At 39.9% G+C, this 26734-nt stretch overlaps 2 protein-coding genes across 2 annotated transcripts in view; both read left to right on the top strand.

Annotated features, from left to right (window-relative positions):
• Positions 1-17273, top strand: part of CCNY (cyclin Y) — a 121056-nt gene extending 103783 nt beyond the window's left edge. The window contains exons 7-10 of the mRNA XM_014060170.2: positions 30-149; positions 7761-7927; positions 9232-9394; positions 14595-17273. Coding sequence (XP_013915645.1) covers positions 30-149; positions 7761-7927; positions 9232-9394; positions 14595-14711 — 567 coding nt within the window. The 3' untranslated portion in view covers positions 14712-17273. The remainder of the gene's footprint in view (positions 1-29; positions 150-7760; positions 7928-9231; positions 9395-14594) is intronic.
• A 4240-nt stretch (positions 17274-21513) lies between these two features.
• Positions 21514-25088, top strand: GJD4 (gap junction protein delta 4). The gene is made up of 2 exons (XM_087711830.1): positions 21514-21795; positions 23938-25088. The coding sequence occupies exons 1-2, from the start codon at positions 21732-21734 to the stop codon at positions 25086-25088; spliced, it is 1215 nt and encodes a 404-aa protein (XP_087567956.1). The 5' UTR covers positions 21514-21731.
• The last annotated feature ends 1646 nt before the right edge of the window (positions 25089-26734 follow it).

The raw sequence follows: 26734 nt of genomic DNA, 5'->3' as shown, positions 1-26734 counted from the left end.
CATTTTTTAAAATAATATTATTTCCCCAGAAATCCGAAGTGCCATCAGATTATGACAAACATCAACCTGAACAAAAACAGATTTATCGCTTTGTTCGGACGTTATTCAGTGCTGCTCAGCTAACTGCCGAATGTGCTATTGTCACCCTGGTGAGTATACAAAACATCATAGTTGAAATGCTTAAAAGTAAAGATTCCCCTTTCACATATGTGCTAGCCGTTCCCGACTCTAGGGAGCAGTGTTCATCTCCGTTTCAAAGCCGAAGAGCCAGTGCTGTCTGAATACTTCTCCGTGGTCATGTGGCCAGCATGACTAAACACCGAAGGCGCACGGAACACTGTTACCTTCCCACCAAGGTGGTTCCTATTTTTGTACTTGCATTTTAACATGCTTTTGAATTGCTAGGTTGGCAGAAGCTGGGACAAGAAACGGGAGCTCACTCCATTATGTGGCACTAGGGATTCAAACCGCCAAACTGTCAACCTTTCTGGCGCTGACAAGTTCAGCATCTTAGCCACTGACCCACCGTGTGACTTAAAATACAACTAAGTTTAGATCCTCAGTTTAAGATTTATATTTGGAGTTAAGATCACATATCAGATTCACCTACCCATGACTTCATGCATAAAATAGATGTTGCAGATGAGACAGGATACATATAAATACTTACAGGTACTTTTAGCTTTCATATACGGTACCTTGAAATTACTTAACATTTGCTTACTATTTTCCTTGTCTTTGTATTTATTTATCAAATTTTTAAAACAGCCAATCTACCTCACAGAGGGGTTTTGGTGGGTAGATTCAATAGTTCTTATTTTTCCTAAATATTTACCTATCTATTGCAGACGAAATATTTTCAGCTATCTTTCTTTCTGAGATTCACAGTCCAAATTCTTTTTAACCCTGTCTTATTTTGCAATGTATATTATGTGCAATATTTGACCCAATTAATCTCTAAATATATGGGCCATTCACATACATTTTATGTTTATTAATTTTTAAGGAATTCTGACTTTATTCTCATATACCAGGTGGCCAAATATCTTAATATTATTAATTCATACATTTGTACAGTATACCTTTAAATATACCATACATGTTATTTTATTTTACTTTATTTTACTTTACTTTATTGTTTTTCCCCTGATGATTAATTGTTGCATTGAACTATTTCTAGGTTCAAAGACTATAATAATGATATTTGAATTTATTTTATTTTGCAATGTAGCTTTGTAGTTCAATTCTTAAATTTCATATTTTGCCTGTAGCATTTAAATGATCCTTTCCTTTCTCCTTTCCTTTCCTCTTTCTCCAGATGATATCTTGAGAAATCATTGATTTTGAAGGTTCTCAAGTTAAATAATAACTTTATTTTTAAAGAGGTTTGGTAAATATGTTGTATGATTTATACAAGTCATTTCCAAAATATCCTTTCTAACAGGCAAACTCAATAACTGGTAAGCTTTCCATTTGGAGATGTATTTCACCCTTATAGCACGTCTTTAAATAAAATAGCTAGGAAAAAGGGAGCAGATTGGAACGATGGCACATAAAAAAAGGAAGGTGAAATCATTGAAACCAGATCTGTACATCCCCATTCCACATTTGCAGTTACTATTTATGAGGGGACTTCATTTTTGTTGAGATAATTGGGGTCACAAAAGGTTAAATCAATGGCTCCAATCTAGCTTACAGCCTCTATCTTCATGTCTTCTATTTAGTTAAAAAAAGAAAAACAGCTGTGCTTTCAAACTGTATGACAAGCATCGTGTCTCCTTTGGGCTTTTGCTAACGTTTAACAGAGAGCTCCCTTTAATTAAAATAACAAATCTAAATACTTGATTTTCTAGATCTATTTTGGTCTGGTCTGGATCATAACATGAAGACAATATTTATTATTTTGATAGATAAACTTAAGAAGGGTGAATAGGGAATGATTCCTTTTTCTTGGTGATTTCATAGCAATTTTGGATAAAAGCAACTATAATTTTCTTATGGATCACATTAGAGAATTAAAGTTGGAGAGGCTATCTTGCCACGATTCTGTTCCGGTGACCTGACAAAAGGGCGAACGTCAAAACCGCGCCCGACTAAACAGCGTCGCTAAAACCGCGGTGTCATCAACGTGACGACAACAGCATGGAGACAACAGCGCGGAGACAGAAGGGCACTTTACAATAGCGCGTCGACAGAAAGCCGATTTAACTTAAGGTAAGGGTTAGGTTTAGGATTAGGTTTAGGGTTAGGTTTAGGGTTAGGTTAAGGATTAGATTTAGGGTTAGGGTTAGGGTTAGGTTAAGGGTTAGGGTTAGGGTTAGGGTTAGGGTTAGGTTAGGGTTAGGGTTAGGGTTAGGTTTAGCATTACGTTTAGGGTTAGGGTTAGGGGTTAGGTTTAGGGTTAGGTTTAGTTTTACAGCGCGCTTCTGTCTCCGCGCTGTTGTCAGCGCGATTCAGCACTCATTCGTCGGAGCGCTTTAGAACACACGGTTTTATCACCGCGGTTTAGTCGGGCGCGTTTTTGTCGTTCGCCCTTTTGTCGGTGAACCTCTGTTCCTACATTAAGAGTTCCCATACCACTGGGAATGTTTGTGTGTTGTGTGTTGAAACTAGATGCCACTTCCATTCTACTTCTTTTTTCCGCCATCATCAAGTTGCCAAGCTTTGTAATTGGTTCTTGCTTGGACTAGCTTGCAGAATAAGTGACAGCTTAATCCTGAGAATTCAGAGGGGTTGATGCAGGGGTGGGCTCCTGGGGGTCCACATAGTTTTGGGTGATCCTTTAGCCAGGATTGTGGCCAGTTTGAGGAACCCCCAAATGCTGCCCCTGGCTGGCCTCACCCACCCTGCCCCTCCCCCCTATCCTGCTCCTTCCAGGACTCTCCACTTGGCCCATTCATCATGCCAGGCAAGTGCAGGGCCACGTGGAAGCTCAGGATGAGGGGAAACGGGCCTACCAGAGCTTCCAGAAGTCCAGAGGCAGGGGCAGTTTTTGCCCCTCCCCCCTGAGGCGCGAGGAAAGCCTCTGGAGCCTGGGGAAGGTGAAAAACGTCCCCTCTGCTGTAGTGCAGGAGGCCGACCACACCACATCCACCATGGCCACACCCACCCAGCAACTGAGCAGTGAACTGTTGCTGCAATTTTTGAAGCCCATCCCTGGGTTGATGGCCTGGGAAGACTGTGGCCAACCAGTAAGGGATTTTGCTGCCTCCAGAGTGGTACATTTGAAACTATGAACGAACAAGTGCATATTTTGTGGATGCTCTTTGGACCTGTGCAATAGTAAGCTTTAAATCATATATCCCCGATTTGGCAATGGTGCTTCTTCTAATCTGACCACAATGGTCCATGTGCTTTTAGTACATATTTAGATTATGTGTTCTTTAACCTTTAGTCTTCTTTCCATTGAAGCTGTTTTGGACAGCTATCTAAATTTTAGCTTGATGCTGTTTTATATATTTTTATTTATTAAATATTCATCTAATTTAGAAGCCGCCCATCTCCCTCACAGAGTGATTTTGGGCAAGTCACAATTTTATATAATATTTTACTTTGATTTTCATCTTGTTTTTGAAGTTTAATTGTTTTATGATATTAATTCATGTCATTGACTGTGATCTACTAAATATTGTAATCTCAAGATGGACATGCTACAATATAGAATATTGTATATAGATGTGTCGTATAGAAATTACTTAAATAACCCTAATTCTAACCTTAATCTTATTACAGAGGTGTTTGAAGAATAAATGAATGGGGTGTGTATGTGGAAAATACTGTTTTTGCCATCTTCTATTTGACCAAAATTTAAAATAAATAAAATAGAATAGAGACATGAACCATAGGGGGAATAGGTAGAAAGGACATAGCTTTATTTTTCAGTGGGTTAGGGAACTTCCGCACACAATGGATGCTACCATTTAAAAAAGTAGATTTTCTCTTTTCCTTCCAGCCTTGATTTTAGTTGAGAACCATAATTCAGTGGTGAAATACTGGCCTTAAAATATAACAACTCCCTGTGTGGCAGAGGCTGAAAAAAAACAACCCATTTTTTTTCTCCCAAAGAGAATTGTAACCATCATTGTAGATAGTAAAGCAGTCTATTTAAAAGCACCCTGGCTTAGATTATCTCTTGATCCTGCAAAGAAGTTTTGTTACTGCCTTTTTATTGATATTACACCAATGGGAGTGGGGTGTCGATACGCAGGATCCAAAAGATATTATAAGTTGAAACTTTATATTTCTGAACTTGAGTACACATCGGCATGGCTTCAAGCAAATAGTCTTGGACAACTTTCAAGGACGTTAGTAACAACTGATATTTATTTGAAGGAGTGCTGGAATAACTGACCCATGTAGGAGTCTGATGTTTAAAAAGTTAAATCTAGGATAAAAGTTGTATTCCATTGTGACCAAAATAGTTTTGGAACATTGGCAACTTATTGCAGAAAAGAGAACCGTCTTTGGGGATAATGTTTATGAAAGAACTGAATTTGCAGAAGCAAGACAATTTTCCATTCCTCCTCAGGCTATTCCCTTCCCATCTCAAACTTTAAATGGACAGAAAAAGTGATTGCATGTAGGTAAACCATGCAGTAAGATATATTTTGGCCCTTCTCACTTCAGAATAAATTCCCACTATTGGATATTTAAATCCTGCGATCTGTGGCTGTATTTGTAAATTATTTGGAATTGTTTACCATGCACATAATAGCCCTCTACTCAGTGGTGGGATTCAAATAATTTAACAACCGGTTCTCTGCCCTAATAACCAAATGGGTAGGTGGGGCTCAGTGATCATGTGACTAGGTGGGCGTGGCCAATTCAACATCACTCACATCGATGGACTTTTCATCTTAGCTGTTACAATGTAATAAGGGTTAACTGGAGAGGAGTTTCTGTAATCAAGGCAATAAAGATTAGGCCAGAATGTTTCCTTCCAGCCTTCCTTAAAGGTTTAGCCCTGTAAAATAGAAAAAAACAAAATAATATTTCTTCCAACAACCGGTTCTCTGAACTGTTTAGAAAGTAAACGACCGGTTCTCCCGAATAGGTGTGAACTGGCTGAATTCCACCACTGCCTCTACTTACTGCAAAGTTAGCATTAAATTATTTTCAAAAGGTAGTTTTCTAGACTAAGGCATCAAGTTTCTCATGTATTTTTCTTCATTTATTCCAATGAAGATTGTTCTGACTTGCTTTAAATTAACGGTAAGTAGTAGAAACTGCTGGAAATTTATAATTTAATTATTAAAATGAATTAGATGTTGATTCTATTTTGGCTAATGAAGTTAAAATAGTATTTTGAAGACTTTCTGCAATTCAGAACTGCTTTGCACAACCCTCTGTTAAATCCAGCAGAATTTGTTATAGTTGTAATGGTCAGTGAGCTTATAATTTGTTTGAAAAGATAGCAAAAAAAGATTCAGAGAAAGGACAGCATGATTAGTGGCTATCCATGCTTTTCATTAAATTCTTACCATTAAATTTAGTTTTAAAATTTCAAGAAAAAGACAGTTATAGCAATCGCACTTAGACTTATATACTGCTTCACAGCGCTTTTACAGACCTCTCTAAGCGATTTACAGAGTCAACATATTGCCTCCAACAATCTGGGTTCTTATTTTACCACCCTCAGAAGGATGGAAGGCTGAGTCAACCTTGAGCCTGGTAAGATTTGAACTGCCAAATTGCAGTTAGCCAGCAGTCAGCAGAAGTAGCCTGCAGTACTGGCTACTAACCACTGCGCCACCGCAGCCCATAAATAAGCATAATCTATGTAACTTTTCTATAGCTATTCAAAACTGCCACTTTCTAGCCATTATACTGGGAGATAGATCTGTCTTGTATTATACTTTTACTCTCCTATTTCCTAAATTTCTTTTCTTCAGTAATCATGTTCCCCCTAGATTTGCTCTAGACCAGGGGTGTCAAACTTGCGGTCAGCGGCCCAGATGCATCACACAGTGGCCATGCCTACCCCCAGCTTAGCGAAAGGAAAAAAGTTGTGATACATCACATGATGATAACGAGTTTGACACCCCTCCTACAGACACTACCAAAAATTGGGTCTGTTTCATATCTTGTATCTTCAGTTTTTCCTGACCACCTTCGGATTTCAGGCTGTCTAGAAATTTTCAACTAGTAAATTCAAATTTCAAGTAAATTCAGTTCATAGGTATATTGCATACTGTTAGCCATACATCTAGATTAGGGGTGTCAAACCCAATAGCATCGCGGGCTGTATCACAGTGTTTTTGCTGTTGTAAACCCAAGGTAGGTGTGGCCTGCATGGGCCATATTCGGCCCCTGGGCTGGCAGTTTGACAGGCATGATCTAGATCAAGAGTCTCCAACCTTGGCAACTTTAAGATTGTGGAATTCAACTCCCAGAATTCCTCAGCCAGCCTGACTGAGAAATTCTGGAAGTTGAACTTTACAGGTCTTAAAGTTGCTCAGGTTGAAGACCCCTGATCTAGATCATCTGAAGACCCAATGACTAATCAAACCTAATAATAAATAAGAATAATATCTAGTCAATCTTAATACTATTCTGTAGATGACTACTACTATTAATCCAGCACATGGCCAGAGATCAAAATTCATTTTTGTTGGTGCTAATCTAATGTCAGTCCATTTTTTTTATTTAAGCAATTATAGTTTGCTTACTTTGCAATGTAGTTATTTCTTTTTTTAATAATATGTTTTATTAAAAGTCATTATATGATATAAATATACAATCAAAATTTTCTATTTGTTTAAAAGTTAGAAAACCAAGAAAGGGAACTGCAAAAAAAAATAATGAAATAAAATTAAACTTCTGTCTTTCATCAGTGCAATAGATTACAAAAATAATACCTCAACTTTTTGCTTTACATTTCCCAACATTTCAAGCCATTTCTATAATTATAAAACCATTCCAATCATCAAAAGCTAAATTCATTTTTTTTCATGTTTTGAGCATAAAATCCAGCAGTGATTTCCAGGTAGGAAGAAAACTAGATAAATTCTTTTCTTTAATTAAAATAAGACAATTTTACCATTTTTGTAAACTCCATCACTTTCCATCCACTCTTCCATTGTTGGAATCAATGTGTCTTTCCACTTTTGTGCATATAAGATTCTTGTTGCTGTCAACTTGTGCAGTGAAGTTACTTCTTGTGCATGGCATGGCAGAACAAAAGCCTTCAGCTATAAAGAATGCAAGTGGTAAAACAACATTATCTCTGGAGAGGCAAAAAGAAGATTGATAAAAGCAGAGTTACAGTATCGTGGCACAAAACCTTTCCCATTTTGTGCATTACATGATCACTGTTCTTATGATGTAATTCAGCTAAATTGCATTGTTAGATTTCTACACCCCATACCATATTGCCTTTTATTCTTTAATGTTGATTGCATTAACATCTTTGCTGGTTTTCTGTGTAGGAGTTTGCAGATCAGCGAATAATCAAGGGTACTTCAGTCCATCATCAGTGGTAAACTCATACTAGAAAAGCTTTTAAAGTAGTAATCCTGCTGGTTATTTTTAAATATTGTTTATTACATCAAGTCTGAAATATTTTCAGAAATCTGCCATGAAAACTATAGTGAAAGTGTATGCTGTTATTGAACTGTGAAGTATTATTTATATGGTACCACTGGAAACAATTTTCCATTTAAAGATCACTCAGGTAGGAGGGTATAATTGGGTTTCTTCCTCCTCTTATTTCTATTCAGCTAGAGAAATGTATGAACTCTTGCTTTCACATGTCTTTTCAGGTATATCTTGAAAGATTGTTAACTTATGCAGAGATAGATATTTGTCCATCAAACTGGAAAAGAATTGTGCTTGGTGCAATTCTACTTGCATCCAAAGTTTGGGATGACCAAGCTGTGTGGAATGTGGACTATTGTCAGATCCTGAAAGATATCACAGTTGAAGACATGTGAGTTTATTGTTTGGTCCCATCTTTGCTTATTTGCTGATAACAGATGCAATGGGAATCTGAAGAGGCTGAGAAATTTATTTATTAAATCTCTTTGCCACCCATGTAATTTTGAAATGACACTGAACAGTGTCCAGTGTTCTAGATGCAGTGCTCATCTTTCTTTCTAAGCTGAAGAGCCAGCACTATTCAAAGACGTCTCTGTGGTCATGTAGCTGACATGATTAAACACCAAAGATACATGGATTACCTTCCCACCAAAGATGGTTCCTATTTTTCTACTTGCATTTTTATGTGCTTTCAAACTGCTAGGATGGCAGAAGCTGGGACAAATAACGGGAGCTCACTCCGTTACATGGTGCCAGGAATTTGAACTGCTGAACTGCTGACCTTCTGATCAACAAGCTCAGCGTCTTAGTCACTGAGCCACCGTGTCCGTCTTAGTGGCTTACAATGTTATAAATAAAATAGCATCTACACATATGGAGCAGCATGATTAATAAAAGACAATTCAGTTTGGGAACAAAGAAAGCTGGGGAACAAGAGATTAAAATTTTCATGAATTCAATGGAATGGAATATGAATGAAATGAAATATGAATGAGGCGGAACAGAACAGATCAGTCATTAAATAAATCACATAGTTATTTAGCAAATCAAACTTCCCCTATTGACTTTGCTTGTTGGAAACTATCTGGAAAAGTTGTGAATGATGATCATATGATTTTAGGATTAAATATATGCCAGTTCCCAAGCACAAGAATTTGGAGATGCTGTGCTGGTTGTAAGTGTGAGGATTAGTCATAAGTCACTATTTTCAGAGTTGTAACTTTGAATGGTGATTAAATGAATTGTTATAAATTGAGGACGACTTGTAAATACAAATACATGCAATACACAATGTTAGACCCAACCAAATTAGCTTAACCTAGATTCTGTTGGATAAACGGATTAAAGTTTAGGTCATAATGAAATAAATTTAACTAACTTAGTCTATGTCTAACATTTCTGATAAATAAACAAACAAAAGCTTGTCAATTCCAGCAAACCATAAGTAAGAATATGATTGGTATGTCTCTAGTAAAGAGTCCAATATTCCATCACATTATATGGTTAGTGATTATGAAAGACATCTTTTTCATTTAAATATATAAGGAAGACAGACACAAAGTAAAGAAAAATGAACTTTGAAGGCATTTGCTATTAAAAATAACTCACATTTTATTTGTTTGTTGTTCACTCAGCTCAGCCTGTTGTGAATTGTGGCAAATAAAATTTTCCTTCCTTTTTGTCTCTATTTCTCAGGAATGAATTGGAACGCCAATTTCTTGAGTTGCTGCAGTTCAACATCAATGTTCCCTCAAGTGTTTATGCTAAGTATTATTTTGACTTGCGCTCCTTAGCAGAAGCAAACAATCTGAGTTTTCCTCTAGAACCTCTCAGCAGGGAAAGAGCATATAAACTTGAGGTGAGACTCTTGATCATCTCATCTTTTGAATATTACAATGTTTTATGTTACACCAATTCCCAAAATCATCAAATTGTAACTTCATTTGTTATCACCAGAAAGTATTGATCTGTGTCAATTTGCTACCTATACTATATACTATACCCTACCATAACCATAAGCATTACCATTACCATACCATATTTTACTTTTACTTTACTTTATTGTCATTGTACGGATATACACAGTATACCCATGCAATGAAATTTACATAACACCCAAAGACCAGGTCCAACACTCCTGACAATCCCACACACACAAACACACACCAAAAATTCCCCGCCCCTAAACCACCCAAGCATCCATACAACAGACCAAGTAAAGCTGTCCAACAGTTCACTACTGATGGTGACCCTTTAGTTCATTGTTGAGTGCAATTATAGCTCTGGGATAAAAAAAACTATTCAGAAGACGTGTGGTCTGGGTTTTAATTGTTCTGTATCTTCTGCCAGAGGGCAACAGTCCAAAAAGGTTGAGGTTTGAGGTTTATTCGATTTATATGCCGCCCTTCTCCCAAGGACTCAGGGCGGCGTACAACATTAAAAGAAACACATACTACAAAAGTTAAAAAGAAATTAAATAGGATATCCCCAAACCCAATTAAAATTAACAATAATCATTACTTTGATTTGTTTTGCTCAGGCCAGGCTGGCTTGCTGGAAAAACCAACTTTTTAGGGCGCGTCAGAAGGACCGGAGGTTGGGGATTATACAAAGCTCCGGGGGCAGCTCATTCCAGAGGGAAGGCGCTCCCACAGAGAAGGCTCTCCCCCTAGGGGTCACCAGTCGACACTGTCTGGCCAATGGCATCCTGGAGAGGCCAACTCTGTGGGATCGCACTGGACGATGGGAGGCTACCGGTGGCAGTAGGTGGTCTCGCAGGTATCCTGGACCTAAGCTATGGAGCGCTTTCAAGGTCATAATTAGTACCTTGAATCGCACCTGGAAGACAATCGGCAACCAGTGCAGGCCTCCTAAAAGGGGTGTAACATGGGAGTACCTGGGTAACCACATGACAACCCGCGCATTCTGGACTAGTTGAAGCTTCCGGGTGCTCTTCAAGGGCAGCCCCATGTAGAGAGCGTTACAGTAGTCCAGGCGAGAAAGGACGGGGGCATGGGTGACTGTGCACAGAGCATCCCGATCCAGAAAGGGGTGCAACTGAGGTACCAGGCGAACCTGGTAAAAAGGTGTTCTTCTAAACTAAGCCGCGTATCCAGGAGGACGCCCAGATTGCGGGCCCTCTCTGAGGGGGCTAAAATTTCTCCCCCTATCATCAAAGATGGAACAAGAGGCACAAATCAGGATGACGGAAACCACAGCCACTCCCTCTTGGAGGGATTGAGTTTGAGCCTGTTCCTCCCCATCCAGATCCGCACAGCCTCCAGGCATTGGGACATCACGTCAAGGGCATCGTTTGGGTGGTTTGGGGTAGAGATGAAAAGTTGGGTATCATCAGCATATTGATGATACCGTACCCCAAAACCATGGATGATTTCACCCAGTGGTTTCATATATATGTTGAACAGGAGGGGTGAGAGAACCGACCCTGGGGCACCCCACAAGTGATGTGCCTCGGAGTCGATCCCTGCCCTCCAGTCAACACAAACTGCAACCGATCCAACAGGTAGGAGGAGAACCACCGTAAAACGGTGCCCCCCATTCCCAATCCCTCGAGTTGTCGCAGTAGGATACCATGGTCGATGGTATCGAAAGCATCTGAGAGGTCTAATAGGACCAGGACAGAGGAACAATCCTTATCCCGGGCCCGCCAGAGATCAGCGACCAATGCGACCAATGCCGTCTCCGTGCTGTATCCGGGCCTGAAACCCGACTGAACGGATCCAGGTAGACAGCTTCATCCAGGGACTGGGGAACCTGACGTGCTACCGCATTCTCAACAACCTTCGCTACAAAGCAAAGGTTGCAGACCGTATGATAGTTGGCTAAAGAAGCTGGGTCCAGGGAAGGCTTCTTAAGGAGGGGCCTCACCACCACCTCCTTCAAGGCGGTGGAAAAGAACCCCTCTCTTAAAAAAGTGTTGGTAATTGCCTGGAGCCAGCTTCGAGTCACCTCCCGGGAAGCAATTTTATCCTGCAGATACTGAATAAATTCTTCAGCCCTACCCTGCAAGGGGTCTTTCCCAGCTCCTTGGCTAAGTAAGGAGCGGGTCACCCTAAACAGGGCGACTGGACAGTTATCTGCGGATGCAATAAGAGCAGAATAATGCTGCCATTTTGCTGCTTTGCTGCTTTTATTGCCACTAAGTAGGATTTAATATGAATCCTTACTAGTGTTCAATCAGATTCAGACTGGCTGGCCCTCCAACCACTCTCTAGGCATCTTTTCCGGCGTTTCATCTTCCAGAGCTCCTTGGTAAACCAGGGAGCTACCTGGGATCAACACCGGGGCAGAGGCCGCAAGGGCACAACACGATCCAAAGCCCCAGTGGCTGCCCTATCCCAGGCTTCCAATAGGGCTTCGGTCGAGTTGTGAGCAAGGGATTCAGGAAAAGTCCCAAGCTCCATCAGGAACCTTTTAGGTTCCATTAAGCGCCTGGGGCATAACCATCTAGTCGGTTCCACCTTCCTGCGGTGAGGGATAGCAGTATGGAAGCAAGGCTGATGAGGAAATGATCCGACCATGACAAGGGTTGGATAGAAATATCCCCTAAATCTAGATCATTCATCCACTGCCCAGAAACAAAAATCAGGTCGAGCATGCGTCCCCCATTATGGGTGAAGTCTTGATTTAACTGAGTTAGGTCCATAGCCGGCATGGAAGCCATGAACTCCCGAGCTGACTCAGATATCTCGCCAATGGAAGGCAGATTGAAATCCCCTAGGATCATAAGCCTGGGGAAATCAACTTCCAATCTAGCTAACACATCCAGCAGCAGGGCCGATGAAACGTAGCAGGGAGACAAGTATGTAACAAAAAGGCCCACCTGAACTCCAAGGCCCCATTTCACAAAAAGGGACTCACACCGACCTATCTGAGGCACAGTGACCTCCTGAGGTCTGAGACTTTCCCTAATAACCATCGCCACCCCCCCACCCTTGCCTTGGGCTCTCGGCTGGTGAAATGCCCGGAAGCCTGGTGGGCATAATACACTAAGGAGAACACCCCCCTCATGGCCCAACCAGGTCTCCGTAATGCATGCCAGGTCCGCTCCACCCTCTTGTATGAGGTCGTAAATGAGGGGAGCCTTATGTACCACGGACCTGGCGTTAAGCGACACCAGCCGGAGACCAGGGTCCTGTAATCCCGAGCACCCAGGGGTATGAGAAGGGTGATGAGGGTCGGAACGCGCGATCTCTCTTAAACAGCGGACCCGCATCCCCCAAACATAATTTGGCCCTTGGCCCCCACCACATCTGCCTCTCCCACAAACAGTAGAGATAGTGGACCCCCCAATTGAATGGCTTAATGTCTCCCCCGGAATCCCAACCCTTCCCAGTACTCCCAACCCACACCCCTTAGTTAGCTCTGGCCTGTGCCCTGGCAGACTCCCCCCCAAGCCTGTCTGAGCAATCCGTATCAACCCCCCTGCCCTCCCCTTAAAATTTGATTTAAAAACCCCTGTAAAAAAACCCTAAGCAGTCTCTTCTTGGCATGCCACCTCTCGGGATCCCAAAATCCGTCCTTGAGAAAGCGTCTTGATAGGCAAGAAGGCCATCTCCGGGAAAGGGGGAGTTCCCGAAGGGAATAAAGTTCTGTCGCAGTATAGCATAGAGGAGAATGTGGCATCAACCAAATGGGATGACATCACGGAGAGATAGAACGAGGAGATGACATGTCCATGGGGGGTGGAAGCCGACAGTGTTCAAGGGGGGTAGTGGAAAGGTGCTGCTGGGCACACCCACACCGGCTGCAGAGATCCCAAGCCGGGCGACCCATCGCCACTGCTGCTGAACACACCAACGCCGGCTTCAGAGGCCCCAGGCTGGGCGTTCTGATGACCATACCCATGCCAGCTGTGTTCAAGGGGGGTAGCAGGAAGCTGGCGTGAGCCCATCCACGTCGGCTGCAGAGATCCCAAGCCGGGCAACCCGCCACTGTCGCTGAGCACACCCACGCTGGCTTCAGAGACCTCAGGCTGGGCGTTCCCATCCACGCCGGCTGCAGAGATCCCAAGCCGGGCGCGCCGCCGCTGACTGCACCCACATCGGCAGCCACTGACGATCTTTATTCTCTCACCGCCAGCCACCCCCTTTCACTCACGATGTTCCGGCTATGAAGCAGTAAATCGCAGCTCAAGGGTATCCCCGAGGTCCCAGGAAGGTCTCATAGCTAGACCTGGAACCAACGATGGAATAGGGTACCCCTGAAAGCCCCTAAGAAGCACAATCATCTCCCCGAAGCTCTCCTCAAACACGACAAGACACCATCTTGGGCATGCGCAGTTTAAAACTTTAAAATTCAAAAAGATTGTAAGCAGGTTGGGAAGAGTCTCTGAGAATGTTGTGCAATTTTCTCACCATATCATACCACACCATATCACAGCACAGCACACCACACATACCATACACCACACACCACACCATACTATACTATATTTTACTATACTATACTATCCATTATTCTCTACTCCAAACTCATTTCCCAAACGATGTAGAGATTTCCGCAGAGTATATTGGTAACAGTTTATTGATTCATTCATGCCTTGGTTTCCAAGCAGACTGTTTTAATGGGTGTCTCTAAAGTTTACACCATACAACTATGATGTGTTTGGCAGTACAGTAAAGAGAGTGAGGTTCCTAAGCTTTTCCATGACCTGGAGAAAGAGTAGATAGATTTCTCTGATAGATTTGTGTCCTATCACTCCTATGGGAGCTCAAGACAGCATCCATAGAATTCCATCTTCTGTTTCTTCCTGGTCCCGTGGAGTAAGTTGGGCTAGAAAAAGATGAATAGTCCAAAGTCATCCAAACAGCTACCCTGACTGGAGGATGGCCCAGGTCCTGGTGCAATATTTTAGCTCAATATAATACTGGAGTCCATGCATTTATGTTATAAGAATATATTTTGCTTCAGGTGCCATTCTCTTGGCACACACTTGGATGTGCCATAATGGTGGAGGACCTACTTTGAATCTGGAGGTTTTGGCAAATCAAGTCATCGTGTATGTTTGACCCTCTTCGTTCTCCATTCTCTTACAGGCTATTTCTCGCTTGTGTGAAGATAAATATAAGGATTTCAGGAAATCTGCAAAGAAACGGTCAGTCAGTTCAGACAATCTGTCTGTAGTTCGATGGTCTCCTGCAGTTATCTCCTAACGCTGAAATCTGAGATACAAGACTCTAGAAGTACTGTTTCTATCATCAACTTTGGATGGGAGGGTTGGTTTTGGTGAATTTTTTCTCTGGTTATTTTTTTTCCTTATTTTTAGATCTGCCTTTACAGTGCCTCCCCTTTTGTGTAGCACACAAGAATAACTATAGGGACTCATTAAAAAGAACTTTGAAAGAAGATTTTTTTTTTGTTTATTACAACTCCTCTGCTTTTTGATGGGGAGAAAGCAAATATTTAAAAATATTTGTGCAAAATATCCCACTTAGCGAGGATGAAACCTCAGAAACCAATACAAGATCATTAAAGAGGAGGAGGAAGAATAAAAGGCCCTTAACAGAAATAATGGCATGAAAACCAATGTCTCAAAAGAAGGTTGCGAGAACCATAATAAGAAAAAAGTTGGACGTGTTTTGAGATCCTCTTCAATATCTTCTAGTGGTTTCACATTCTTTTTTTTTTCTTTTTGATTGAGTTTGCTTTCTCTTCTGTAACAACCATGGAGAAGGCAGTGCCTGTAGTAGCACAACATGAACCTCTGATTAGAGAGCCTTTTCCTTTTGCCCCTACACTTTGATGTGCTTTTGTTCATAAGCTGTTTTATTAGCCTTTTGCCTCTTAATTCTTATGGATATTGTTGTTTCTTGTGTGCTTTTACTGTATTTTTGGGGAAACCGATTGATTGACAGTGCTGAACCCAAAGTATATAAGATCAGGTGATTGAGCATAATTTTATTTTACTCTCTCTCTATTTTTTTTTTTAATTTATAGCAACCGGTGTCATGATATTGCCCTTAAGGTGCACTTTCAGTACTGGTGCTTTGTATTATATATGTGGTTGCATGTGCCTTCCTACCTTTTTTCAGATGGGTTTATTTTTTCTTACTGTAAAGACAGAGTTGCTAAAAGGATTCAGGTGACAAGTGAAACTTGGGCCAACGTGCAGACATTGCTTTAGATATAATAGTTCTTTTGCAAGATTTTTTTTAAATCGTTTAGAGATTAGGTGGAGTCAAGCGAGAGAAATGCAATGAAAGAATGAGAGTAAGAATCTTTTTTTGTATGGCCCAAATAGTTGATTTTCTTCACTCCCTGGTTCAATGTTGCAAGCAATAGCCTCAAAAGGGTTTTATATCTTTACTTTAAGTGGAAACCAATCTGTTTATATATAAAAAAGAAAAAAAATTAAAAAAAGTTCCATGGATTCAAGGATCTATGGAAGAAAAAAGAGAAGAATTATATGTGTATGTGTTACACACACACATGCATACATACATTTACATGCGGGGGCATGTGTGTGTGTGTAATAAAAACAAGTGTTTTATCACAGATTAGATTTTGGAATAAAAATGAGGTTTTTTTCCCAGCGTAGGTGCTCATAGGAATTTAAACAAAATACAAACTGTGAAGAAAATTGTATTACTTTGTTGATTATTTTTAAAAACTGGTTGTCATCCTTCCCATATATATATCCCGTGAAAATCTATGAAAACATACACATACATACACGCATACATACACGCATGTTCTGTACAAATAATTGAGTTTGCACATGCGAGAAAGGTGCCATACAGAAAACCAACCAATCAGCCAAAATCAGCTTGAGTATCATGACTTCTTGAATTCACTTGTCAAGGGATGTTTTGATGATATTGGTTTTGCTTTTTGTGTATTGCTTCAGCAAAACAGAGAAAGTATGTTTCACCAGGAATTTTCCTTCCTGCATTTCCTTACTGTCCCTTGCACTTCATACCTTCCAGACATTTAATAAGGATCTTGCTTAGGCTAAACATCTATCACTGTATTCCAGAATCATTCCCATTAGTTTCAGCAGCAGCATAAGGAGACAAGCATTATTGACATGGATCTCATTAAGCCTTAAAACCATGATCATAGGTAGTTTATTTATAGACAATGGAATACCCTTATTTTCATGAAATAACACATTTATGTGGCTTAATTTTGGAAGGAAGGAACACGTTCCTGTCCTCAAAGGCCTGGAATCAAGGACCTTAAAGGACTTTTTCCTTTTTTTTTAATGAATTATTTAAAAGTGTCTTTTAATTTCAGGAAAATAGCAGGGTGAGAGAAAGGAATCGCCACCTTTAAATTGAAATGGACTAGATCTATATGGCTAAAAACAATTGCTTTATTGAGATTTTGCAGAACAGTTTTTTTTCCAGCAAATATAATAATAATAACGAGGCAGGTGGATTTAAAGAAAGGCATGACAGAAAGAGAAAAAGTTTGCTTTATGTAAAGTTTTCAATAAATTTATTCTAATTTTGTGAAGTTTATTAAACAACCTTAAAGATTGTATAGTCTGTTTATTGTATGTATGTACATACAGTCTGATACTTAAGATTTCAAGTGGATTCCATAAAACCTTGCTCAGTCTTGTTTAGACTGTTGGATATTGTTTTAGCTTTGTGCACTGGATTCTACCTCTGTATAGGAGAATTTTCCACATTCTTCAACTAGTACTGATTCTGTGATTTAACTTGGTTATGTTTCTTGCACTACAAATTAAAAAAAGGAAATCTGTTAAATGTGGTGTTTTCTCATTATTAATATTACGTTATTGCAAGTTACGTTACTTTTAAAAATGCTTTAAAAATAGAATTCTTATAAGAATAATTCTGTTTTACTTGCCCCATATTTACTATGCAAGTAGATAAATAGGTACCACTTCGGTGAGAAGATGTTAACAGTTTCCATGCACTTTGGTGCTGGCCACGTGACCATGGGAATGTTTTTTATCAGCGCCGGGTCCCTTAGCTAATAAAAGATGACCGCCATGACTGGACAGAGGAAAGCTTTATCTTTTATAAGAATAGTTCTGTAAATCAACTGCAGTCTTTATTTTTTGTATTGCCAAAAATTGCAGAAAAACACCATGTTTTTTCCCAAAAGGCTTTGTACACTGTTCTTATAAAATTGTGTTTCTCTCATTCCCAATTTGAACTATTCTTTAACTCACGCATTTAATTAAAATATTAATGAATTAGATTTATACATGTGCCTAATTAAATATTGTTGGAACCCCAGTCTCTTTTTGGAAAAAAATTCTGCAGATGGTCTTTGGAATAGATAATAATAGTGTAACCAATTCTTGTGCGTGTTGAGATTTCTGTAAATTAAGAGCTCATGGGCAAAAAGTCACGTCACAAGGTATTGCTCAGTAGTAACTTTAAGGCTACAAAAAAAATCATACAACTGTATACGGTTACTAAGGAGAAATGTCACAAATCATTGGATAACATGCAGGTTCATATCAGGTTGGCTTTGAGTCCTTCATGGCAAACAAAATATATTTGGGCAAATAATTGACAAAGTAATCTGAGACGTAGAGAGGCACAGATGCTCCCCATTTCTTTTCTACCTTAGATCTTTCTTCCCCGGCAATCAAGATGGAATAGAGATGGTTAGATGAAAGGCTGAGGAGAAAGGTTGAATTTCTGAATTTTAAAATAAAGAATTCTTAGAAAAAGTTGCCGGCTAAGATGTCAGAGATTGTTGCAGAAATCACTTCTGGAAAGCACACACAGATAACTGATTCAGCAGGATTCATTGATTTTTTTATATACATAATAACACATGAGTAAATGTACAACACCAATAGTGGATTTTCCAACGTGGTAGTAGTTACAGGAAAAACACAGGCAGAGGAGAAATTGATTTCATTTCAGAGTTCAGAGCTTAATGCAGATAAGAAGAACCTCCTCTAAATAGGGCAGTTAAACTAAGCCTAAACCACACCCAGGCACCTAGCTGTCTCCAGCAAATACTGTTTCAGTTTCCAAACAGCCCTCATTGGCTGACTTAATTGTTATGCGTATACATTGGCTGACTTTTGTTACCATGTTCTATTCCAGCCTGTCCCCAATGGCTGACCTATTGCTATGTCCTATTCCAGTTCATGAATATTCTGACATAAGACTCAAAACAATGTACAGGAACTCCACTTTCTTTGTGAGGTGCAGAACAGACAAGAAAGGCTGCCTGATAAGCCAATTCCATTTTATTGTAAAGATACATTAACAGAATCTTGGAAAACTGAAATTTTGATTCTCCTGCTTTCACCTTTATGACCTGATAATAATTTAGGGAGGCTTGCTCCAGAGCATCTTGCTTCATACACTATGCAATTGTGACCTATGCTCCCAAGGGTCATTCCTACATACCATAAACAGATACTCATTATAGAAAATTATATATTAAGCCTTATATATGTGAAGAGCCTAGTGCTGCTTCAGTCATGCCACTTGGAGGGTACCAATTTCATTAAGGAAATGAAAATACTCTCATTAAAAAGGAAAATAAAAAATAAGGAAAATAACTGAAATAAGGAAACAGAAGAAAAATTCCCAAATAGTATGCATGCACACACACGTGCGCGTGCGCGCATACACACACACAATTTCAAAGGCCTATTAAACTTTAGAAAAAGTAGAATACTGCCTTGTACATTTGTAGAAAAGAAGTACAATTTGTTTTCTGGGAAAGGATAGCTTCTCGCAGCTTTTCATTGTTGTTGGTCATTACAAAACATAAATTTACTAAGCACTAAATACTCAGGTTTACTCCCACTGAATGAGGAAGACATAACACTCATATCTGGAACAAATTTATCTTATGTTGTATTTTATGTCTTTACAAAGAGTAGACACTGTTTTGAATTCTTTGAGCCAAAAGCAGAGATTCTGTGCAGGCACAGTTCCCATCTATATGAAAGACCATTTAGGGCAGCGTTTTTCAACCTTTTTTGTGCAAAGGCACACTTTTTTCATGAAAAAAAATCACAAGGCACACCACCATTAGAAAATGTTAAAAAAAATTAACTCTGTGCCTATATTGACTATATATAAAGTAATTCTCCCACGGCACACCTTACACTATGTCACGACACACTAGTGTGCCGCGGCACAGTGGTTGAAAAACACTGATTTAGGGAAAAACAACTTTATGGCAAGCTGATTTGTTTGGGGTATCCTGTTTGTTTACCTTCATCTTTCAGTGTTTGGCTTTCTGGCAAAAACTGAGGATCATGGTACTTCTATCAGGATTCCATCCTTCTATCTCTTGAATCCAGAACTAAAAAACACGCCAAACAGTTTCTTCGTAAAGTTAAATACCATATACATTGAATTTCCCTCTTTTTAACAGTACAAACAGAGAAGGTTTCAAATGTATAAAACACTGATATTGTACTTCAATGTGAATAAATTGTGCATCAACAAATCAACAAAAAACTGGAGATTCTCAGTCATCCAAGCCATGGTTGTGTTAAAGGTGTTTGGGGGTTTTGTTTCCCAAAAAGGCAACTGGGCATTTTTTGTTTTTCCTTTAAGACATTTCGCTTCTAATCCAACAAGCTTCTTCAGTTCTGAAGAGGACTTTTCTTGAATGAGAAGTATAGTGCCAAAGAAGAAACAAAGTCCAGTTGCTTTTTGAAAAAGCACCTTTGGGAAATATCATAAAAAAGATTATAAATTGTACTCATATAAATATGGGATTCTGCAGATGACTAGTTGTTGAGCATCTGAAATGAGGCCACATAACCATGGGAGGTGTTGGTCTTTGTAAGTGGATGAAAAGTACCTTTAAAGGTTCCATTGCAACATTGAATGGCTGCTAAGCAACTGGCTTAGCACTCAGTTTCAGTTCAGTTCAGTTTATTGTATTTGTATGCCACCCTTTTCCCCTGAAGGGCGGCTCACAACTCGAACCGGGGAAGGGGGATACAAACAAAAAATTTTAAAAAGCAAACATAACAATATATAATTTAAAACTCACAACAGTCATACCATTCGAGACGGGGGCAACAGCTCTTTAGCCCCAGGCCTGCCGGAACAGCCAGGTTTTGAGGGCTTTGCGGAAGGCCTGGAGGGTGGCGAGGGTTCGAATCTTCACGGGGAGTTCGTTCCAGAGGGTCGGAGCAGCCACAGAGAAGGCTCTCCTCCGGGTAGTTGCCAGTCGACACTGGCCAGCGGATGGAATTCGGAGGAGGCCTAATCTGTGGGATCTAATCGGTCTAGTGGAGGTAATTGGCAGCAGGCGGTCTCTCAAGTACCCAGGTCCAATACCATGAAGGGCACTACAGAAGTCAGAAGTTAGACAAATTAAAGCCCTCCTCTTTGTTCTTAAAGGTTGGGTTACCGAACACCTGAAATGTTCAGTCAGGTGATCCAATTTTTTTAAATTTCAAAATATGTTGGCTTGAATTCAGATCAGTCATTCTGATCATACTGGAGATGTTCTGTGTTTCAAGCAACATGACATCTTTTTTTTAAAGTGAGAATTTGATCTTGAAATACTTCTGGAAGGGTCAGAACAACTGGAGCAGAGTGTTTCAGGTTCAAAATGTTTCATGCATCCATAATGTTTCATGCGTTCCTAATGCTGGACAGGTTAAGCATCATCAACCTTGTTTTTCTTTTGGGAAGAGAAGAAGCCATTATGGAAAAAGAAACATGCGGGGACATCCATGAATTCTGTGTCTCACCGCTTAATCCAACTGGCTTTAGGGAATTGTCTTTCATATCTGTTTCAAAGACTTTGGCCACTACAAAGACAATATCATCGGGAGCCCTGGCAGCTGGTGTTGCTATATCCTCTTCCCTTGTGATACTCATTTCTATCACCCGGGCAAAACAAAGCTTGTTCTATTATTTCTTCTCTCAATTTATCTTTCATCGCTCAACTATTCCAGTAATTTTAGGAACCTGGAATGCCCCCAAGAGGGTAAGGAAAGCTGACAATAGCCAGGATAATCCCTACTGCCTTTTGTCTTTGTGCAGTTGTTGGGGCAGAGGTGAGAGCAACAAATGTCTTCAGTTATGTTTTCTAAAGAAGGCTGGCTCCACTCTGCGAAGTTGTGTTTCCTTCCACTCTCTGGCCATCTTTTCAGTACTTCTCATTTTGCTCTCTCTGTTTAGATTTCTGTAGGTTTTGAGAATGCAGAGATTTTCGTTATAGGTTCAATAATTGGGCAATCAAGTTTCAGCATGGAGTATGCAAATGCATTCAGTTTCCTCATCATTGCTCTAAGCTACAATGAGACGATTATAGGTAAGTACATTATTTGTAAGGTATGTATTTGTGTTTAGCTATTTAAAGGATTAGTTAACTTTTCAGCTGTTATTTGTTACAGTGAAGTTGTCTGAAGGACAAGGTCTTAATAAGTCATGCATGATAGCTTGTTTAAACCTGTGTGAACATAATATGAATGGTGCAGAGTAATGACTGAGATAGTAAGTTATCTTAATAAATGTGTGGGCCTTTTTCCATCATAGTCATTATTTTCTTTATAGGTCTGTTGATCTACTACTGTAATTAATGCCTTAATTTTTTTTTAAATGACAAGTCATTTAAAACCCAAATAGTCTATAATCAATAAATCTATTATTATTACGATCACAGACCAGCAAATAAAAGCATAATAATAATAATAAATGTTGCGAATGGTAGTGGTTTAACAGTGGGCAGTCAGAGCTTGCCTAATTTTACATACAGCATAGCAGAATTTGGCCACATTCAGAGAAACTACTTCATACTAATCTGAAAACAGTAGCTACAGGTAAAAATGATCAGTATTTCCTACATATTTTATTAATTGAGTCTGTGTGAGAGAGGCAGAAGAGTATGAGCTATAGTTTCAGTGGCAATTAAACATGACTATTCTTATTCATGTATGGGGCATAAAAGTGATTCAAAGATATTTCTAAGAATCATAAACTTGTTCTACCATTCAGCGGGAATGATAAACCTCCCTGAATGTCTGTGGAGGTTCTCAAACATCCAGGTCATGGTTGTCCCAAAGGTTCCCCCCCACCCACCGCAAAAAAGTCAACTGGACTTTTTTTGTTTTTTATTTTATTTATTTGTTTGTTTGTTTTTCAAACATGTACAAGATAACAAGTATAGGTAAGAACATAAACATGAACAAAGGAAGTAAATACAGATAAATGGGGACAGTAAGAGAGGGACAGTAGGCACGCTTATGCATGCACCCTTTACGAACCTCTTAGGAATGGGGTAAGCTCCACGGTGACAGTTTGAGATTGAAGCTGTGAGGGTTAGGGGCTGTAACAATGGAGTCGTGTAGAGCATTCCAGGTGTTGACCACTCTGTTGCTGAAGTGTATTTTCTACAATCGAGTTTGAATCTTGAGTTTGCATCAATTGTTCGCCCGTGTATTATTGTGGTTGAAGCTGAAGAAGTTGTTGACAGGCAAGATGTTGTAGCAGACAATTTTGTGCACTATGCTTAGATCGCACCACAGGCGGCATAGTTCCAGATTGTCCAAGCCCAGAATTTCAAGCCTAGTGGCATAGGGAATTCTATTGTGAGTTTGTTGATATGTTTTCTTTGACAACATAATGCTTCTGTTTCAAGAACTGAACATCCATGAACTGAAGAAGTTTCTTGGATGAGAAGCGAAATATTTTCAAAGAAAAAAACAGTTTGCTTTTAGAAAAAAAGCATCTTTGGTTCCCCACTGTATAGACTTCACATTTTCTTCAGTTTTAAAAATGTATGTCCAATAAACATTTTCATCTGCTCCTTCCATCCAGTATTTAAACTTTGCTAGTTCAGAAATCAAAGAATATTAAGATATGAGCATGTACCAAAATCTTGCCTTAAACACATATTCAATATTCGTTCCGTGAGTTTGATAATTATCAATTTTAGAGCTGCTTCAAACTTTCTCTTGGAGATGTTCACATGTATTTGATATTTTTGTACCAAACCTTTAGCATATAAGACAGTAGTGGTAAACCTTTTCGGGACTGAGTGCCAAAAAGGGAGCACTTCTGTGCCACAACCAGGAAGAATTGCCCAAGGGGCATGCACACACCGGAAATGAACTTCTAGTTTCCTGCACGCATATGCATCCTGACCAGCAAATCTTCTGGTTACTGCCATGCATGTACACATGCCAAACATCTGGCCGGCACGCATGCTCACACCGGAAAATGGAAGACCAGCTCTTCTGGTTTTCTGGCACTGCTGCATGTACAAAGGCCAGCTGATCATCGCGTGTGCATGTGTGCCAGAAACCCGGAAGAGAAATGGGCAATGCTGCATATGCCAGGCGACATGGCTCCACATATCATTTTGGGCACACCAGCCATAGGTTCGCCATCCCAGATATAAGATATCTGCTCCTCTGTTATTGACAATCCCTCTGTTTTTGTTCTTATTTTCTAGGAAAGATTTGGTTAGCAGTTGTGATCTTCCTACGATTTATGGTGATATTTTTAGCGGCCTATCCTCTCTATCAAGATGAGCAAGAACGCTTCATCTGCAACACACTGCAACCAGGATGTTCCAATGTGTGTTATGATCTTTTTGCTCCAGTATCGCACTTTCGGTTCTGGCTGATTCATAGTATGTCTGTCCTCCTTCCTTATGTTGTTTTTGGTGTCTGTATATTACATGGTGTGGTCAGACACATTGTAAAAGCCTCTTCCTCCCCTTATTCTCAGTACAAAGAAATTAAGCCTTTATCTGGCTGCAAAATTACAAAGGACTCCAAAAGTTCAGCGAAAAAGAGAAAAATTGGCAGGAGAAATGAAATGGCTGCCCTGGATTTTTCCAGGGCTTATATAGTTCATCTGATTATGAGAATATTGATAGAGGCTGGCTTTGGAACTGGTCAGTACTATCTCTTTGGTTTTTTTGTTCCAAAGCGTTTTTCCTGTGACCGCTTTCCTTGCATGAGTTTTGTTGATTGCTACATTTCCAGACCAACTGAAAAAACCATCATGATGCTTTTCATTTGGGGGCTTGGGGGCTTCTCCTTTCTTCTTAGTCTTGTTGACCTAATCTTTGCTTTGCGGACCAGTGGGTTAAGAAATCGTAGAAATAAGCTTCTGTTGCAAAAGTTCAACGCAGAAGAGGAAGGTATCCCTGACCTGCAGCAAGATGACCATCCAGGCAATATTCATCATGGAAGCATGCCCGCCCCCGAGGGTGGTATGAAATGCTTGCTTGCTTGTAAGGCTACAGAAGACTGTCCTTTTCCACCCACAATGACTCTTCAACAGATAATTGGTTCTCATCTCAACAGTAACCAAAATAAGGTATGTAATGAATCTTCCAATCAAGATTTGCTTTTCAATGAAGCCAAACAGCGGGAGAATCCATCTGAGCAATCAAGACATGAGCACCAGTCCTACTTTGTAAAAGAACCCTTGGCTTTTAAATCCCAAGAGGTGTGCCATCATAGTTCTCATTCATTTACAAGTTACGATAAGCCCTCAGTTCATTATTCTACTCTGGAGAGAAAGTCCTCTGATACTCCATCTGTCTGTGATAGTTCTGAGTACTCAAAATCCAAAAAATCTGAATGGGTATAGAAAAAACAGAAACCCATGTAGTAAATGGCAAGGTGGGGGGAATCTCATGGATCACAAAATGAAAAGTGTCATCATTATGCTTACATTATAATTAACTGGAATTCTTTAGTTGAAAGAAGGGTTTTGAAAGAGTGTATTTCAATATTAAATGAGGCTTTGGAATGGGATAAAACAGCTATTCTCAGAAACATGTAAGGATTCTTTGTGACACTCACTCCACTATTTCTGTTGCTTTGTATGTATTTATCAAATGCAATAGAATTTAAGTGGTACATTTCCTCCTCATTGTTGGATGAGAAACTACTCAAATTCATTGTTTTAAAGGGGAAAATGGAAAACTATAGGGGGGAAATTAAAAGGGAAAAATATTTGTGTTCACTTTTGTATCATGGTATGACGCATTGCAATCATAGTCATACCTTTTATGATATTATTGTCCTGTCATTATGGCTTTTGCATGAAGAAAAGGCCCTAATTGCAACCCTCACTGAAAATAAAACCTTCCCCATTGAAAATCCTGTTCTGTGTATTCTCACCTGGTTAGAGCTACAAGGAAGGAGGGAAGGGGGTATTTATTTATGGAATTCTCCACATATACCGTAATCCTGGGGTAGTATGCCTTGTTCCATAGGTAAAGGTTATGGTTGGCCTCACACATATGTGCTAGTTGTTCCTGTCTCTAGGGGATGATGCTCATCTAAAAGAGCCGAGGTGGCGCAGTGGTTAGGGTGCAGTACTGCAGGCCACTTCAGCTGACTGTGATCTGCAATTCAGCGGTTCAAATCTCACCGGCTCAAGGTCGACTCAGCCTTCCATCCTTCCGAGGTGGGTGAAATGAGGACCCAGATTGTGGGGGCAAATTGCTGACTCAACTTGCTAAAAAATCTGTAAACTGCTTAGAGAGGACTGAAAGCCCTATGAAGCGGCATATAAGTCTAATTATTAATTAATTAATTAATTAATCTCCGTTTCAACGCCGAAGAGCCAGCGCTGTCCGAAGACGTATCTGTGGTCATGTGGCCGGCATAACTAAATGCCGAAGGCGCCCAGAACGCTGTTACCTTCCCACCAAAGATGGTTCCTATTTTTCTACTTGCATTTTTACATGCTTTTGAACAGCTAGGTTGACAGAAGCTGAGACAAGCAATGGGAGCTCACTCTGTTACACAGTGCTAGGGATTCGAACTGCCCCCTTTCTGATCGACAAGCTCAGCGTCTTAGCCACTGAGCCACCATGTCCCATACACCTTGTTCTATACTGGGTCTCAATTTTGAAATAGAAAATCTGTATGCTAATAGCAGGGTGATAGCAGGGTGAAAATTTGAAGAGGATAGTGGCACCGTTCTCTAGTTCAAGTTATTTGTACCTGAAAGAAAGCCTTTTTTTGCATCTGTTGATTTCCAAAAGCTAATTTATCATTCCACCATGTTTACATTTTACTTGAAATGTTTTATCTATGGTATTCTCCACATCAGTGTTTCTCATCCTTGGAAATTTTAAGATGTTTGTGGTCCAGGCATCTGAAAGTTATCAAGATTGACAATCTCTGATCTTGAGATATTGGCCTTCAAATCTAAGCCAAAAGATAAGAAGCATGGGAAGAACACTAGGATGTGGAAGCTAGTTAAACCTTGAAATACCATAA

This window comes from Thamnophis sirtalis, unplaced genomic scaffold (genome assembly GCF_051295495.1).
Source record: "Thamnophis sirtalis isolate CommonGarterSnake01/CBP01778 unplaced genomic scaffold, rThaSir2_p1.2 scaffold_4, whole genome shotgun sequence".
Classification (NCBI taxonomy): Eukaryota; Metazoa; Chordata; class Lepidosauria; order Squamata; family Natricidae; genus Thamnophis; species Thamnophis sirtalis.
Note: the sequence above shows the minus strand (reverse complement) of the source record. Positions and strands in the feature narration are given on the sequence as shown.

Coding starts and splice junctions, on each gene's coding strand:
- GJD4 (XM_087711830.1), top strand. CDS start 21,732: ATGGAGTATGCAAATGCATTCAGTTTCCTCATCATTGCTCTAAGCTAC. Junction 21,796..23,937: donor CTACAATGAGACGATTATAG/GTAAGTACATTA, acceptor CTTATTTTCTAG/GAAAGATTTGGTTAGCAGTT.